General features: G+C 49.5%; 1 protein-coding gene across 1 annotated transcript in view; it reads right to left on the bottom strand.

Annotated features, from left to right (window-relative positions):
* LOC139278172 (uncharacterized) overlaps nucleotides 1-17,631 on the bottom strand; it is a 165,886-nt gene that overhangs the window by 73,173 nt on the left and 75,082 nt on the right. Inside the window, exon 6 of the mRNA XM_070896826.1 lies at nucleotides 686-799. Coding sequence (XP_070752927.1) covers nucleotides 686-799 — 114 coding nt within the window. The remainder of the gene's footprint in view (nucleotides 1-685; nucleotides 800-17,631) is intronic.

The raw sequence follows: 17,631 nt of genomic DNA, 5'->3' as shown, positions 1-17,631 counted from the left end.
ACGCCCATCAGCAGGCTCCACGGCCCCCCACTCCCCCGATCATGGCCATCAGCAGCCCCTCCCACCTCCCCCTCCCCCTTCTCCCCACCATGATCATGCCCATCAGCAGGCTCCCCGCCCCCACCCACCCCACACTCACCCGATTATGGTCAACAGCAGACTCCCCCCTCCCGGCCTCCTGCCGCTAAATCTCTGCTCCTGCCCACCAGCCAGCCAGTTAATCCGGCCGGCTGTCAGGCGGGAGTCTGCACAGAATTATTGAAATGTGGCCCTGCCGTCAGGATCGGCGCCCCTGTCGCCACCTTTTCATTCAATAAAATCCTGATTCTGCACCAAGTGTCGTAACCATTTCTGGATCAATAATACACTCCTGTAGGTAGATGTTTTGCCGGTACACAGCTAAATCGCCGTGGTATATGGAAGGAGATGGGATGGAAATACAGAGCTCAGATGATGTGAGCAAGTTTGAAAATTTAAGGGCTTGTTCACTTGAAACCCATGAATTAAAGACTGGTTTTAGCTGAAGTAAGCAGGAGCCCCTCTAAAAATACTGTACAAACAGCACGTTACACATAAAGAGTGAATAATAGCAACATTAAACACCAAACTGAATAACAATTCTAAACACTGACAGTGTCGAATCCATATTATTGCAGATTTGGATGGAGTAGATTATCTCTGTTACCTGGAATGAGGTCTTGTTCATGAACTGAGTGACAACGGCTTTAGGAGATGTGTTCAACTGATATATCAATGTAACGTAAACAGCAGCAATCATCGGCTGGTCATCAGGGTCCACCTGTACAACAATTATAACACTATTTTTAATGCTTTTGATTGCATTTGGCTGAACAACACACCTACAATGAAATACAGCTTTTTATAATTCCATGGTGACAACTGAAGGAGGCAGACAGTGAACTTTAAAGCATTCGACAAATTGTAACTGAAAGGTACGTTACTAATGAAAGAAAGGACTTGCATTTCTATAGCATCTTTGAGAGGATCATTAATTATGGAGTGCAGGCTGTCACTGGGAGTCCCAACACCCAAAGGGAGCAGTCACTGCCAGGCTGGAATATCCGGGCAGCTCTGCGGTGGGACAACTGATGCACCACGTGAACAGGAGGAGACCACTTCAAGGAGCGGGGAGGGGGAGGGCAGGTGGGGGAAGGAGTCCTGAAGATGGGGGAGGAATTTTTTTTGGCTTTCAGTTTGTGCCTGGCACAGGAGCCTGAGGGGAGTGAATTGTGCCTGTTGCTGGGCCCCCTAGCTCCAAGTGAGGACAATGGGCCTTCTGCCCCTGCCCTAGGAAGCGCCAAAACATTTTCCTGATAGTCCTTGGGATAGTCGAGGAGCAGCGGTGGAAGACAGGGGAGTCGGACAGATTGCTCGGTCCCACCTCATGTGATGGGTGGTGAAGAGGCAGCTGGCGGCTTTCCTAGCTGGGACCTGGGGAGGTAAATTGAGGTCAGGCTGGGAATGTGGTGGGAGGCCTTGCTGCCGATTTTCCTGCCTTTTCCCCAGCCGCGCTGCCTGATTTGGGGTAGGATAGTGGAGGAAAATCCAACCCATTGTGTCTTTACCAACTGAGGCATCTCAGAAGAATATATTCTCTTTGTACCATACACCAAGAAATAATCAGGCAAAGGTAATGAGGTAAAACTGGTGTTGAACGGTCTTCTTCTGCGGATTGAATCAATGTAGCTAGAAACAAAATGCAGCTGAATTGCTCATTAGTTTGTTGTTGTGAAATGTGGGTTTCCAACGTTCGTCCTTTGAATGTTCTTTTGATTAGAATGTGGTATCATGTCAATTTCATGTGGGATGAAAATATTGAATAGAAATTACATTAATATATATCATAGAAAGGACACACATCAAGGCACTGAGTGCTGTGGCACCAAGACTTTTTATAAAACCTTCTCTCAATATGTACATCAGACAACAAGTCAGCCATACAAAGCAGATTCTCTTCCGGTCCTACCACAATCCCCGTGACCGCTGTGACATTCACCACTTTCACCAGCCCATTGACAATGTCCAAACCAGTTCTCAGGATAGAAAAACACAGATGTACACTTTGCAAAGTAACATGCAACTTACATGACCATAACCAAGAGTGGCTCGGTAGTACCTTCACTGACCAAGCAGGCCGAATCGTGAAGGACATAGCTGCCAGACTGAGCCTGTGTCAGATGGAACCAACACGAGGGTGTGTCCATGACCTCAGCAATCTATCTGTCACAGACACGTCAGTCCACAATTGCACAGCAAAGTCCCACAAACAGCAATGTGCTAATGACCAGACAATTTTTTTCATGATGTTGGTTGAATACTGGCCATGGCACCAGCGAGAACTCCACTGCTCTTCTTTGAGATAGTGCCATGGGATCTTTTACATTCACCTGAGAGGGCAGATGGAGCCTCAGTTTTATTTCTCATCTGAAAGACTGCACTCTGTCAGTACTGCACCGGAGTATAAACCTAGATTTTGTGCTCAAGTTCTTGGAGTGGGAATTGAATCCACAGACTCCTTTCTCAGGCACGAGTGTTATTCCTGAGCCATGGCTGACATCTCAATCACTATCAAAAGAGGAGGCCAACCCTGGTTCAATGCAGAGTGACAGGATTGCTAGGAGCAAGAGCTGGCATATCTTCGAGTGAGATATGAAGCTGGTGACGCGACTATACAGGATTATAGACAGTTAAGCAGTCCCACAATTAACTGACCAGAGCAAAGGGATGTAGCCCTAACACATCCAGCTGAAAATGGCAGTGGGCAAGTTCCTGAGGATTGAGAATTGGTCAATGGACAGAAATCAGAGAGTAAGAATAAATAGGCCATTTTCAGGTTGGCCGTCCCGACCCGACCTGGGTGGGAACAGCAGGAGGAGCAGCAGCCAGCAACACTGGGAATAAAAATCTAGTGCCCCTGGACACAGAGCAGCCATCCCGACCCGAGTGGTGTTAATTATGGAAGAACTCCACAAGACTGAGAACTGTGAGCTAAAACTGATGTGACCTTAGTCTCTTTAATACAACTCCAGAGTGCCCAAGCAGCATGGCAGATAACCATTTATACTCCCTTGCACAAGGTGTGCAGGTGACCCTTGGGCCTCCAACAGTTGCGCCCTCTGGTGGCAAGTCTTTCACAGTTACAATGTTTACATACATAACATCACTTCCTCCCTAAAGTCTTTGATACAAATTATTTATAAGTTGAGATGATCCGGGGCCCTATGCTCCCTGGTTGATCGTCTGAGTTCAAATTCTGGCATGGATGATTTGGTCGGAATATTGCTGCACTGTGGCACGGCTGGTCTGACAGGACTGTTGGGAGTGGTGGGTTCATCCTCTTGGTTGACAGTGATGTCGATTGCTGGTTGGGTGTGTGTTGGTGGATCGATGATGGTGATGTCCTCTTCAGGTTGTTCCTGGTTATCGGTGAACCGCAGATTGGTTCTGATTCAAATGCTTTCTGCACGTTTGTCCATTCAATAGTTTGACTATAAACACTCTTTTCCTCTCCTTGGCCAAGACAGTGCCAGTGACCTATTTAGGACCATGACCGTAATTAAGGACGAACACAGGGTCGTTAACATCAATGTCACGCGATACAGCCACGCGATCGTGGTACATGTTTTGCCGGTGACGCCGGGTTTCCACATGATCATTTAGATCCGGGTGGACTAGGGACAGCCTGGTTTTGAGTGCTCTCTTCATTAACAATTCTGCAGGGGGAATCCCAATGAGCAAGCGGGGTCGCGTCCGGTAACTGAGCAAAACCCGAGATAAGCGGGTCTGCAAGGAGCCTTCCGTCATGCACTTCAAGCTCTGCTTGATAGAATGGACTGCCCGTTCTGCTTGACCGTTGGATGTGGGCTTAAACGGGGCAGACCTGACATGCTTGATGCCATTGCGAGTCATAAACTCGTTGAATTCCGAGCTGGTGAAACACGGTCCATTGTCACTGACAAGGACTTCGGACAAGCCATAGGTGGCGAACATAGCCCGGAGGCTTTCAATGGTGGCAGTGGATGTGCTGGATGACATGATTATGCATTCAATTCATTTAGAGTAAGCATCCACGACAACTAAAAACATCTTTCCGACAAAGGGGCCAGCAAAATCAACGTGGATCCTGGACCACGGTTTGGAGGGCCATGATCACAGACACAATGGAGCCTCCCTTGGTGCATTGCTCAATTGCGAGCATGTGTTGCACTGGTCAAGTCTAAGTCCGAGTCAATGCTGGGCCACCAAACATGTGACCTAGCTATAGCCTTCATCATGACTATGCCTGGATGGGTATTGTGTGGGTCGCATACAAACGTTTCCCTGCCTTTTTTTGGCAAAACCACGTGATTACCCCATAAGAGACAATCCGACTGGATGGACATTTCATCTTTGCGTCGGTGAAATGGCTTAATTTCATCTTGCATTTCCCCGGGAATGTCCAACCAGCTCCCATTGAGGATGCAACCTTTTACAAGTGATAGCACAGGATTCTGGCTGATCCAGGTCCTGCTCTGGCGAGCAGTGACAGGTGACCCCTCGCTCTTAAAAGCATCCATAACCAGAAGCAAGTCTGCGGGCTGCGCCATTTCCACCCCGGTAATGGGCAATGGTAGCTGACTGAGGGCATCAGCACAGTTCGCCATGCCTGGTCTAAGGCAGCTAACATCGTCATAGACGGACAATATTAGTGCCTATCTTTGGATGCAGGATGAAGCATTGGTGTTTGTCTCTTTGCTTTCTGAAAACAGCGAAATGAGCGGTTTCTGGTCGGTTTCAAGCTCAAACCGGTCCAAATAGGTATTGGTGCATTTTCTTAACCCCATATACACATGCTAACTCCTCTTTCCCAACCACACTGTAGGCTCTTTCAGACTTAGACAGACTTCTATATGCGTATGCAACTGGTTGAAGTCTGCCCGATACATTGGTTTGCTGTAACACATAGCGGGCCCCCTACGAAGATGCATCACAAGCTAGCACTAATCGTTTACATGGGTCATATAGTACAAGTAACTTATTAGAACAGAGTAGGTTTCTACTTATCCAAGGCTGTCTCTTGAGATTTATCCCATACCCAGTCGTCACCCTTGTGTAGCAACATGTGCAACGGTTCCAGCAAAGTGCTTAACCCAGGTAGAAAGTTACCAAAATATTTGAGGAGTCCCAGGAACGAATGCAGCTCCATCACATTCTGTGGTCTGGGTGCATTCTTGATGGTCTCTGTCTTTGAGTCCGTGGGTCTGATGCCGTCTGCCGCAATCTTTCTGCCCAAAAAGCCAGGAAAACGCACGACTTAGAACCTCTTCCAGGTTGAGCAGGTGTTTAGTGGTGTCACGACCGGTGATCAGGATGTCGTCTTGAAACACAACGGTGCGCGGAACCAATTTCAGCAGACTCTCCATGTTCCTCTGGAAGCCGAGCGAATCCCAAAAGAGCACCTGTGGTATATAAACAGTCCTTTGTGCATGTTGATGCATGTCAATCTTTTCGAAGGTTCAGCCAGCTCCTATGTCATGTAGGTGGAGGTTAGGTCCAACTTGGTGAATGACTTCCCCCTTGCTAACATTGCAAAGAGGCCATCCGCCTTCGGTAGCGGGTACTTGTCCCGAAACGAGACTCTGTTGATCGTTACCTTGTAGTCTCCGCAGATTCTGACTCACAGTGTTCAGTCTGACTCTTTCTCCATACACAACAACTGACGATGAGATACAGATAGCGAACCCAAACATGCAAAGAACAGTGGGCATTCTGAAGAAATTTTCGGAGGGAGGTGATTGGGAAACTTTTGTGGAGCGACTCAACCAATACTTCGTGGCCATCGAGCGAGATGGGGAAGAGAGCGCTGCCAAACGTAGAAGCGATCCTCCTCACCATCTGTGGTGCACCAACGTATGGCCTCATGAAGAATCTGCTCACTCCAGCGAAATCCACAGAGAAATCGTACGACAATTTGTACACACTGGTCCGCGAGCATTTGAACCCGAAGGAAAACGTTCTGATGGCGAGGTACCGGTTCTACACGGACAAAAGGTCTGAAGGCCAGGAAGTAGCAAGTTATGTCACCGAGCTGAGACGATTTGCAGGATATTGAGAATTTGAAGGACATGCTCAGAGACTTTTTCATACTTGGCATTGGCCACAAAACCATACTTCGCAAGCTTTTGACTGTAGAGACCCCAACCTTGAGTAAGGCCATAGTGATAGTCCAGGCGTTCACTGCCACCAGTGACAATATGAAGCAAATCTTTCAGCACACAAGTTCTGCTACAAGTTCTGTGAACAAAGTAATGTTGTTTTCGAATCGAAACATGCATGGCAGGTCACACATACCTGCAGCTACATGTTCGCAGATGTATCAGGGTGATGAATGCAAGGCCACGAACACCTTGTTGGCGCTGCAGGGGTGACCATCGTTTCCATTCATTCTGATTCAAAGGATTGCAAGGGCTGTGGAACAATGGGACACCTCCAACGAGTGTGCAGATGAGCTGCTAAGCCTGTTAATCCTGCAAACCACCACGTTGCAGAGGAGGACAGATGCACGGAGGATCACGATGAACCAGAGCCTCAGATAGAGGAGGCAGAGGTACATGGGGTGCACACACTCACCACAAATTGTCCCCCGATAATGCTGAATGTTGAACTAAATGGACTCCCGGTGTCAATGGAGCTGGACATGGGCGCGAGCCAGTCCATCATTGGCAAAAGGACTTTCGAAAGTTTGTGGTGCAACAAGACCTCAAGGCCAGTCTTCACTCCATTTCGCACGAGACTAAGAACTTACACTAAAGAACTGATTCCTGTAATCGGCAGTGCTACCGTAAAGGTCTCCTACGATGGAGCGGTGCACAAGCTACCACTCTGGGTGGTACCAGGCGATGGTCCCATGCTGCTCGGCAGAAACTGGCTGGGAAAAATACGCTGGAACTGGGACGATGTCCGAGCGCTATCGCCCGCTGACAACACTTCGTGTGCCCAAGTCTTAAACAAATTTCCTTCGCTGTTTGAACCAGGCATCGGGAAATTCCAAAGAGCAAAAGTGCAGATCCACCTAATTCCGGGGGCACGACCCATCCATCACAAGGCGAGAACAGAACCGTACATGATGAGAGAAAGGGTAGAAATTGAGCTAGCCGGCTGCAACGAGAGGGCATCGTTTCACCAATCGAGTTCAGCGAGTGGGCCAGTCCTATTGTCCCAGTGCTCAAGGGAGACGGCAATGTCTGAATCTGTGGTGATTACAAAGTAACTATCAATCGTTTCTCCCTGTAGGATCAATACCCACTACCAAAAGCCGACGACCTCTTTGCAACACTGGCGGGAGGAAAATCGTTCACGAAGCTGGATCTGACTTCAGCCTTCATGACGCAGGAACTGGAGGAATCATTGAAGGGCCTCACCTGCATCAACACGCACAAAGGTCTTTTTGTTTATAACAGATGCCCGTTTGAAATCCAACCAGCAGCGGCGATATTCCAGAGAAACATGGAAAGTTTACTGAAGTCGGTCCCGCACACCGTGGTCTTCCAGGACGACATCTTGGTCACAGGTCGGAACACAGTCGAGCACCTGCAGACCCTGGAGGAGGTTCTTAGTCGACTCAACCGCGTGGGGCTCAGGTTAAAACGCTCAAAGTGCTTTTTCCTGGCGCCTGAAGTGGCGTTCTTGGGAAGAAGGATTACGGCAGATGGCAACAGGCCCACTAACGCGAAGATGGAGGCAAACGAGAACGCACCAAGGCCACAGAACGTGACGGAGCTGCGGTCGTTTCTGGGACTCTTGAACTACTTTGGTAACTTCTTACCAGGTCTCAGCACCCTGCTAGAACCACTATATGTCTTACTATGAAAAGGGGACGAAGGGGTTTGGGGCAAAAGCCAAGAAAATGCCTATGTAAAAGCGAGAAAATTGTTAGGCTCAAACAAATTGCTTGTGTTGTATGATCCATGTAAGCGTTTGGTACTAGCATGTGATGCGTCGTCATATGGCATCGGGTGTGTATTGCAACAAGCTAATGATTTCGGGAAACTGCAACAGGTTGCTTATGCATCCAGGAGTCTAAGGCTGAGAGAGCCTACAGCATGATTGAAAAAGAAGCATTAGCTTGTGTCTATGGGGTAAAGAAAATGCATCAATACCCGTTTGGACGAAAATTCGAATTGGAAACTGACCATAAGCCACTTATATCCCTGTTTTCCGAGAGTAAAGGGATAAATACCAACGCATCGACCCACATCGAGAGATGGGCGTTCACGTTGTCCGCATACAACTACGCCATCCGCCACAGGCCAGGCACAGAAAACTGTGCCAATGCTCTCAGTAGGCTGCCATTGCCCACCACGGGGGTGGCAATGGCGCAGCCCGCAGATCTAGCCATGGTTATGGAAGCATTTGAGAGTGAGCAATCACCCGTCACTGCCCGGCAGATCAAAACCTGGACAACCCAGGACCCCATAGTATCTCTAGTCAAAAGCTGTGTACTTCACGGGAGCTCGTCCAGTATCCCAGTGGAAACACAGGAAGAGATAAAGCCGTTCCGGCAGCGCAAAGTTGAAATGTCTATACAGGCAGACTGCCTTCTGTGGGGTAATCGAGTAGTGGTCCACAAGAAGGGCAGAGACACCTTCATCAATGACCTCCACAGGACCCACCCAGGTATTGTAATGATGAAAGCGACAGCCAGATCCCACGTGTGGTGGCCCGATATCGATGCGGACATAGATTCCTGCGTTCACAGATGTAATACATGCTCACAGTTAAGCAATGTACCCAGGGAGGCGCCGCTAAGTTTATAGTCTTGGCCCTCCAAACCGTGGTCTAGGGTACACGTCGACTATGCCAGCCCGTTCTTGGGTAAAGTGTTCCTTGTGGTTGTTGATGTGTACTCCAAGTGGATTGAATGTGAGATAATGTCGGCTAGCATGTCCGCTGCCACCACTGAAAGCCTGCGGGCCATGTTTGCCAGACACGGCTTACCCGATGTCCTGGTGAGCGACAATGGGCCATGTTTTACCAGTACTGAGTTCAAAGAATTCATGACCCATAATGGGATCAAACATGTCACATCTGCCCCGTTTAAACCAGCATCCAATGGTCAGGCAGAGAGAGCAGTGCAAACCATCAAGCAAGGCATGAAGAGGGCAACTGAAGGCTCACTGCAGACTCGCCTATCCCGAGTCCTGCTTAGCTACTGCATGAGACCACACTCACTCACTGGGATCCCACCTGCTGAACTGCTCATGAAAAGAGCACTTAAGACCAGGCTCTCGTTAGTTCACCCTGAACTACATGAACAGGTGGAGAGCAGGCGGCTTCAAAGTGCATACCATTATAGTGCAAATGTGTCACGCGAGATTGAAGTCAATGATCCTATATTTGTATTAAGTTATGGACAAGGCGCCAAGTGGCTTCCCGGCACTGTCATGGCCAAAGAGGGGAACAGGGTGTTTCGGGTCAAACTTTCAAATGGACTCATTCGCCGGAAACACTTGGACCAAATCAAACTCAGATTCACGGACTACCCTGAGCAACCCATCTTGGACCCTACCTTTTTTGATTCCACAAAACACATACCAGTGGCAACCGACACCACGGTTGACCACGAAGCAGAACCCATCATCCACAGCAGCCCTGCAGGGCCCAACACACCAGCCAGCCCAGCAAGGCCAGCTGCACAGCAGCCCAGCGAGGGCCCAACAAATGATTTAACAACACCAGCTTTCACACCGAGACGATCAACCAGGGCAAGAAGGGCCCCAGATCGACTCACATTGTAAATAGTTACACTATTGACTTTGGGGGGGGAATGTTGTTATCTATGTGGACTTGTATTTACTCTCTACAGCCACCAGAGGGCTCTTTCCCCGGAGTCCCAAGGGAGCCCATAATCCCTTGGGAGCACAGGTATTTAAGAAGGCTTCACAGGTTGGAGAGGCACTCTGGAGTTCTGCAATAAAAGACTAAGGTCGCATTTTACTTTGAGCACACAGTGTTCAGTCTGACTCTTTCTCCATACACAACAGTTGTGAAGGTGTGTACCCCTTACACTCCTTCCTCGAGTTGAGTTGCTTCTCTTGTTTGTGCTGCGTGATCCGCGCTGGATTGATCATCCTCTGCCGACTCTGCCACGTAGTGAGTCGCAGCACTCTTGCACATTTGCAGCCTTTGCACACATAGTGCTTGAATCGACATTGATGAGCTTGATGATTACCCCCGCAGCGCCAACATGGTGCGAATGCATTTGCATTCACGCCCGATGGCGGACTCTTAGTCACCTAAGGTCTTGCAGCTGCAGACGTGTAGGCCCTACCATATGCAGTTCTGCCAGCTAGCGACGTTATTTTGTGCACAGTACTTGCCAGCGAGCTTCGATGCTGGGAAGATATCTGTCTGATATTATCACTCATGGATATGAATGCCTGGGCTATCGAGATGGCCTTGCTCAGTTCTAGGGATTTGGCGGTCAACAGCTTGCGAAGAATGACCTCATGGCCGATGCCAAGCACAAAAAAGTCCCGCAGCATTTCCCCCAAAAATCCAACAAATTCTCAAGTTCGCACAAGGCGTCTCAGGTCGGCGAAATAACTCGCCACATCCTGGCCCTCAGAGTGGTGGTGCATATAGAAGCAATACCTGGCCATTAATTCGCTCTCCTTCGGCTTGAGGTGGATCCGAACCAGCGTACACTACTCTGTATATGTCTTCTCCGCTGGTTTCTCCGATGCTAGCGGATTCTTGATGAGCCTGTATATTGTGGACCCACACACGGTGAGGAGAATCGCCCTGCACTTGATCACTTTATCGTCCCCATCCAGCACATTGGCCATGAAGTACTGGTCGAGATACTCAACGAAGGCCTCCCAATCATCACCCTCTACAAATCTCTCTAAAATACCAATGGCAGCCATGACCGTGTGAAAGTTCATAATCTGTTACTCGTCGCCAATTGTTAAGTATGGAAGAATTCCACAAGACTGAGTACTGTGAGCTAAAGCTGATGTGACCTTAGTCTCTTTACTACAACTCCAGAGTGCCTAAGCAGCATGGCAGACAATCTTTTATACTGCCTTGCATGAGATGTGCAGGTGACCCTTGGACATCCAACAGTTGCGCTCTCTAGTGGCACGTCTTACACAGTTACAATGATTACATACATAACAGGTGGGAACAGCAAGAGGAGCAGCAGCCAGCAACACTGGGGAGCAGCGTGAGCCGATCCCAGAGGACGACAAAACAAAGAGGGCAACTACATCGACGTCACTGGAGTCTAGGGATCGGATTGGTGGAGAGTTGTGGAGCAAGGCAGAGCCCAGCAGAGGGGTCGGGGCCCAGGAGGAGTCAGAGGTCGGGGCCAGGAGTCGGATGTCGGAGGTCGGGCCCAGGAGGAGTTGTAGCTCGGAGCCAGAAGAAGTCGCAGGTCGGTTGTCGGGGCCAGGAGGTGTCAGAGGTCGAGCCCAGCAGGAGTCAGAGATCGGGCCCAGGAGGAGTCGGATGTCAGCGATCAGAGCCAAGAGGAGTCAGAGGTCGGGCCCAGCAGGAATCGGAAGTTGGGGCCAGGAGAGGTCGGAGGTCGGGCCCAGGAGGAGTCAGAGGTCAGGCCCAGAGGGGCCAGACGTCGGACCAAGGAGGAGTCAGAAGTCAGGCCCAGGAGGAGTCAGGGGTCATAAGAACATAAGAACATAAGAATTAGGAACAGGAGTAGGCCATCTAGCCCCTCGAGCCTGCTCCGCCATTCAATAAGATCATGGCTGATCTGGTCGTGGACACAGCTCCACTTACCCGCTCTCTCCCCGTAACCCTTAATTCCCTTATTGCTTAAAAATCTATCTATCTTTGACTTGAAAACATTCAATGAGCTAGCCTCAACTGCTTCCTTGGGCAGAGAATTCCACAGATTCACAACCCTCTGGGAGAAGAAATTCTTTCTCAACTCGGTTTTAAATTGGCTCCTCCGTATTTTGAGGCTGTGCCCCCTAGTTCTAGTCTCCCCCACCAATGGAAACAACCTCTCTGCCTCTATCTTGTCTATCCCTTTCATGATTTTAAATGTTTCTATAAGATCACCCCTCATCCTTCTGAACTCCAAGGAGTAAAGACCCAGTCTACTCAATCTATCATCATAAGGTAACCCCCTCATTTCTCGAATCAGCCTAGTGAATCGTCTCTGTACCCCTTCCTAAGTAAGGTGACCAAAACTGCACGCAGTACTCCAGGTGCGGCCTTACCAATACCTTATACAGTTGCAGCAACACCTCCCTGCTTTTGTACTCCATCCCTTTCGCAATGAAGGTCAACATTCCATTTGCCTTCCTGATTACCTGCTGCACCTACAAACTAACCTTTTGGGATTCATGCACAAGGACCCCCAGGTCCCTCTGCACCACAGCATCTTGTAATTTCTCCCCATTCAAATAATATTCTCTTTTACTGTTTTTTGTCGGGCCCAGAGCGGGAGAGGAGGTCTGGACTCAGCGCGGAGGTCGGGACCCAGAACGGAGGTTGGAAGTCAAGACCCAGAGCGGAGTACGGAAGCCCAGGAGCAGTGAGGTCGAGGCCAAGGAGTGGCCCAGGAAAGGAACAGCATGGGCCAACAGCGCAGTGCTACGAAGACTACACTGTGAATCTCAAGGAGAGAGGTCCTGTGGAAAGGAGGAAGGAGGACAGTAGGAGTATGCGTGTGGGTCTGAACTAGGCCCATACAGCAGAGCCTGGTCTTGAGTCGCCTTGGATTCTCCTGCCACTGGACCAAGCAAGACCTTGCTCTGTCAAGCCCGTGTGGTAGCTGGTGTGCAACGGCCACCCCATGTTAAGAGAATTCATGCACAGGCATCGTGCACACTAAGATGAAGTTCGGGATGTGGAACGTCAGGACCCTCATGGACAACCCCAACACCAACAGACCGGAACGCCGCACCACTATCATTGCTCAGGAACTTGGTGCTTCGAAATTGACATCGCTGCCCTAAGCGAGACCGGGCGGGAAGGGGAAGGCCAGCTCAAAGAATAAGGTGGTGGTTACACCTTCTTCAGGAAGGGCAAATCAGAAGTAGAACGCCGCCTCCATGGGGTTGGCTTCAGCATAAAAAAACGAGCTAGTGGGCTGTCTCAGAGATTCCCCCTGCGGGATCAGTGAACGCCTCATGACTCTTTGGCTCACCCTAGCCCGGAACCAGTGCACCTCGGTTTTCAATGCGTACGCCCCAACACTGGAAGCTACAGATGAGACCAAAGAGGAATTCTACTGCAGCCTTTAACAATCCCTGTCTCGAGTCCCAACGGGCGACAAGCTGATTATCCTCGGCGACTTCAACACCAGAGTCGGAAAAGACACTGACCTCTGGGGAGGTATGATTGGCAGAGAGGGGGTATGGAAAGCCAACTCCAACGGCATCCTCCTCATGACGAAGTGTTTAGAACAAGGCCCCATCATAACCATCAGAAGGACAAATAAATAGCCTCATGGCAACACCCTTGCTCCAAGCACTGGCATCTGCACAACTACGTAATTGTCTGAGCGAGGGACCGCAAAGACGTGCGCATCACCTGCACCATGACAGGAGCTGACGACTGCTGGACAGACCACCGCCTAATTGGCTCTGTCATCACTATCAGCATTGCCCCAAAACAGCGACGGCAACAGAAACAATGCCACAGGAAAATCAGTACTGGAGCACTCAAAGATCCCACTAAGAAAGTCCTATTCAGCCAGCACCTTGCTACCAACCTGACAACTCCCAGTGACCCAGAGTACCTGGTCTGCCCTCAAGGCTTCCATAATCAGCAGCTGCGAAGAGACGCTTGGACACTCGACCAGGAAACACCAAAACTGGTTCGATGAGAATCACCAGGAGATCCAGGAGCTAAAAAGCCGCAAGCGGCAGGCATTTCTGAACTTGAAACAGCAACTTGGAGCAGGAAAGCAGCTGTACAGATTGCTGAAGGTCGAGGTTCAACAAAAAAAAACAGTGACCTAAAGAACAGATGGTGGATGGAGAAAGCTCAAGAAATCCAGCAGCTAGCCAACAACCATGATGTGCGAGGATTTTTCAGTGCAGTCAAGACGACCTACGGCCCAAGCACCCAAGTAAGAAGGAGGAACTGAGGGAAATCCTTATTAGTCGGGAAAATGTGTTGGGAAAATGATGGGATTGAAGGCCGATAAATCCCCAGGGCCTGATGGTCTGCATCCCAGAGTACTTAAGGAGGTGGCCTTGGAAATAGCGGATGCATTGACAGTCATTTTCCAACATTCCATTAACTCTGCATCAGTTCCTATGGAGTGGAGGGTAGCCAATGTAACCCCACTTTTTAAAAAAGGAGGGAGAGAGAAAACAGGGAATTATAGACCGGTCAGCCTGACATCGGTGATGGGTAAAATGATGGAATCAATTATTAAGGATGTCATAGCAGCACATTTGGAAAGAGGTGATATGATAAGTCCAAGTCAGCATGGATTTGTGAAAGGGAAATCATGCTTGACATATCTTCTGGAATTTTTTGAGGATGTTTCCAGTAGAGTGGACAAGGGAGAACCAGTTGATGTGGTGTATTTGGACTTTCAGAAGGCTTTCGACAAGGTCCCACACAAGAGATTAATGTGCAAAGTTAAAGCACATGGGATTTGGGGTAGTGTGCTGACATGGATTGAGAACTGGTTGGCAGACAGGAAGCAAAGAGTAGGAGTAAATGGGTACTTTTCAGAATGGCAGGCAGTGACTAGTGGGGTACCGCAAGGTTCTGTGCTGGGGTCCCAGCTGTTTACACTGTACATTAATGATTTCGACGAGACGATTAAATGTAGTATCTCCAAATTTGTGGGTGACACTAAGTTGGGTGGCAGTGTGAGCTGCGAGGAGGATGCTATGAGGCTGCAGAGTGACTTGGATAGGTTAGGTGAGTAGGCAAATGCATGGCAGATGAAGTATAATGTGGATAAATGTGAGGTTATCCACTTTGGTGGTAAAAACAGAGAGACAGACTATTATCTGAATGGTGACAGATTAGGAAAAGGGGAGGTGCAACGAGACCTGGGTGTCATGGTACATCAGTCATTGAAGGTTGGCATACAGGTACAGCAGGCGGTTAAGAAAGCAAATGGCATGTTGGCCTTCATAGCGAGGGGATTGGAATACAGGGGCAGGGAGATGTTACTACAGCTATACAGGGGCTTGGTGAGGCCACACCTGGTGTATTGTGTACAGTTTTGGTCTCCTAACTTGAGGAAGGACATTCTTGCTATTGAGGGAGTGCAGCGAAGGTTCACCAGACTGATTCCCGGGATGGCGGGACTGACATATCAAGAAAGACTGGATCAACTGGGCTTGTATTCACTGGAGTTCAGAAGAATGAGAGGGGATCTCATAGAAACGTTTAAAATTCTGACGGGTTTACACAGGTTAGATGCAGGAAGAATGTTCCCAATGTTGGGGAAGTCCAGAACCAGGGGTCACAGTCTAAGGATAAGGGGTAAGCCATTTAGGACCGAGATGAGGAGAAACTTCTTCACCCAGAGAGTGGTGAACCTGTGGAATTCTCTACGACAGAAAGTTGTTGAGGCCAATTCACTAAATATATTCAAAAAGGAGTTAGATGTAGTCCTTACTACTCGGGGGATCAAGGGGTATGGCGAGAAAGCAGGAATGGGGTACTGAAGTTGCATGTTCAGCCATGAACTCATTGAATGGCTGTGCATGCTCGAAGGGCCGAATGGCCTACTCCTGCACCTATTTTCTATGTTTCTATGTTTCTCTGTAAGGCGTTACCCCACTACTGACCAAGAACAGAGAGGTGCTCATCAAGGAAAGAGAGGCAGTCAGTACCCGCTGGAGGGAGCACTTCAAGAAACGCCTTAACCGAGACTCTGTCTTTAATGTGTGTCCTCGACTCCATCACACAGCATGCCACCCACCACCATCTCAGCACATCCCCAACCCGGCACAAGGTTGAAAAGGCCATCCGACAACTGAAGAACAACAAGTCATCAGGAGCAGATGGAATCCCCACCGAAGCACTAAAACGTGGCGGAGAAGCACTACTGGCACGAATCCATGATCTCATCTCTTACCTAGAAGGAGGAAGGAATGCCAGGACATCTCAGAGATGCTGTAATCGTGACCATCTTCAAGAGAGATGACAAGGCCGACTGCAGTAACTATAGAGGAATCTCCCTGCTGTCGACCACCGGGAAAATCATCGCAAGAATCATCCTCAACAGCCTTTTTCCCATGGCTGAAGAGCTCCTCCCAGAGTCACAATGCGGATTTGCCCACTAAGGGACACAATAGACATGATCTTCACCATGCGGCGGAAACAAGAGAAATGCAGGGAACATCACCAACCCTTGTATATGGCCTTCTTTGACCTCACAAACTCCTTCGACACTGTCAACTGTGAGAGATTATGGAACGTCCTCCTCAGATTTGGCTGCCTTTAAAAGTTTGTCACCATCCTCCACCTGCTCCATGATGACATGCACACTGTGATCCTGACCAACAGTTCCATCACAGACTTATTCCACGTTCAGACCGGGGTCAAGCAAGGCTGTTTCATCGCACCAACGCTCTTCTCGATCTTTCTTGCTGCAATGCTCCATCTCACCGTCAGTAAGCTCCCCACTGGAGTGGAGATAAATTACAGGACAAATAGGAATATATTCAACCTCTGCCGCCTCCAGGCCAGATCCAAGGTCGTCCCATCCTCTGTCATCGAATTACAGTACGCAGATGATGGTTGCGTCTGCACACACTCGGAGGCCGAACTCTAAACCATCGTCAACATCTTCACCGAGGCATACGAAAGCATGGGCCTTACACTAAACATCCGTAAGACAAAGGTCCTCTACCAACCTGCCCCTGCCACACAGCACTGACCCCGGTTATCACAATCCACGTCGAGGTCTTGGACAACGTGGACCATTTTCCATACCTAGGGAGCCTACTGTCAACAAGGGCAGATATCGACGACGAGGTCCAACACCGCCTTCAGTGTGCTACCGCAGCCTTCAATCACCTGAGGAAGAGAGTGTTTGAAGACCACAATCTCAAACCTGGCACCAAGCTCATGGTCTACAGAGCAGTGATGATATCCACCCTTGTATATGGCTCAGCGACACAGACTATGTAAGCAGGCACCTCGAAACACTGGAGAACTAACACCAACACTGCCTCCGCAAGATCCTGCAAATTCACTGGCAGAATAGGCGCACCAACCTGAGAGATGTTCTCGCTCAGGCCAACATCTGCAGCATCGAAGCACTGACCACGGTCGATCAGCTTCACTGGTCTGGCCACATCGTCCACAATGCCTGACACGAGACTCCCAAAACAAGCACTCTACTCCAAGCTCCGACACGGCAAGTGAGCCCCAGGTGGACAGAGGAAAAGCTTCAAGGACACCCTCAAAGCCTCCTTGAAAAAATGTAACATCCCCACCGATACCTGGGAATCCCTGGCCCAGGACCACCCAAAGTGGAGGAAAAGCATCCGGGCAGGCACTGAACACATCGAGTCTCTTCGTTGAGAGCAAGATGAAGCCAAGGGTCGACAGCCGAAGGAGCGCGCGGCAATCCAGGCCTCCCACCCATCCGTTCCTTCAACCATCGTCTGCCCCACC

The sequence above is a fragment of the Pristiophorus japonicus genome, chromosome 13, assembly GCF_044704955.1.
Source record: "Pristiophorus japonicus isolate sPriJap1 chromosome 13, sPriJap1.hap1, whole genome shotgun sequence".
Taxonomy (NCBI): Eukaryota; Metazoa; Chordata; class Chondrichthyes; family Pristiophoridae; genus Pristiophorus; species Pristiophorus japonicus.
This window is presented reverse-complemented; position numbering and strand designations above follow the sequence as displayed.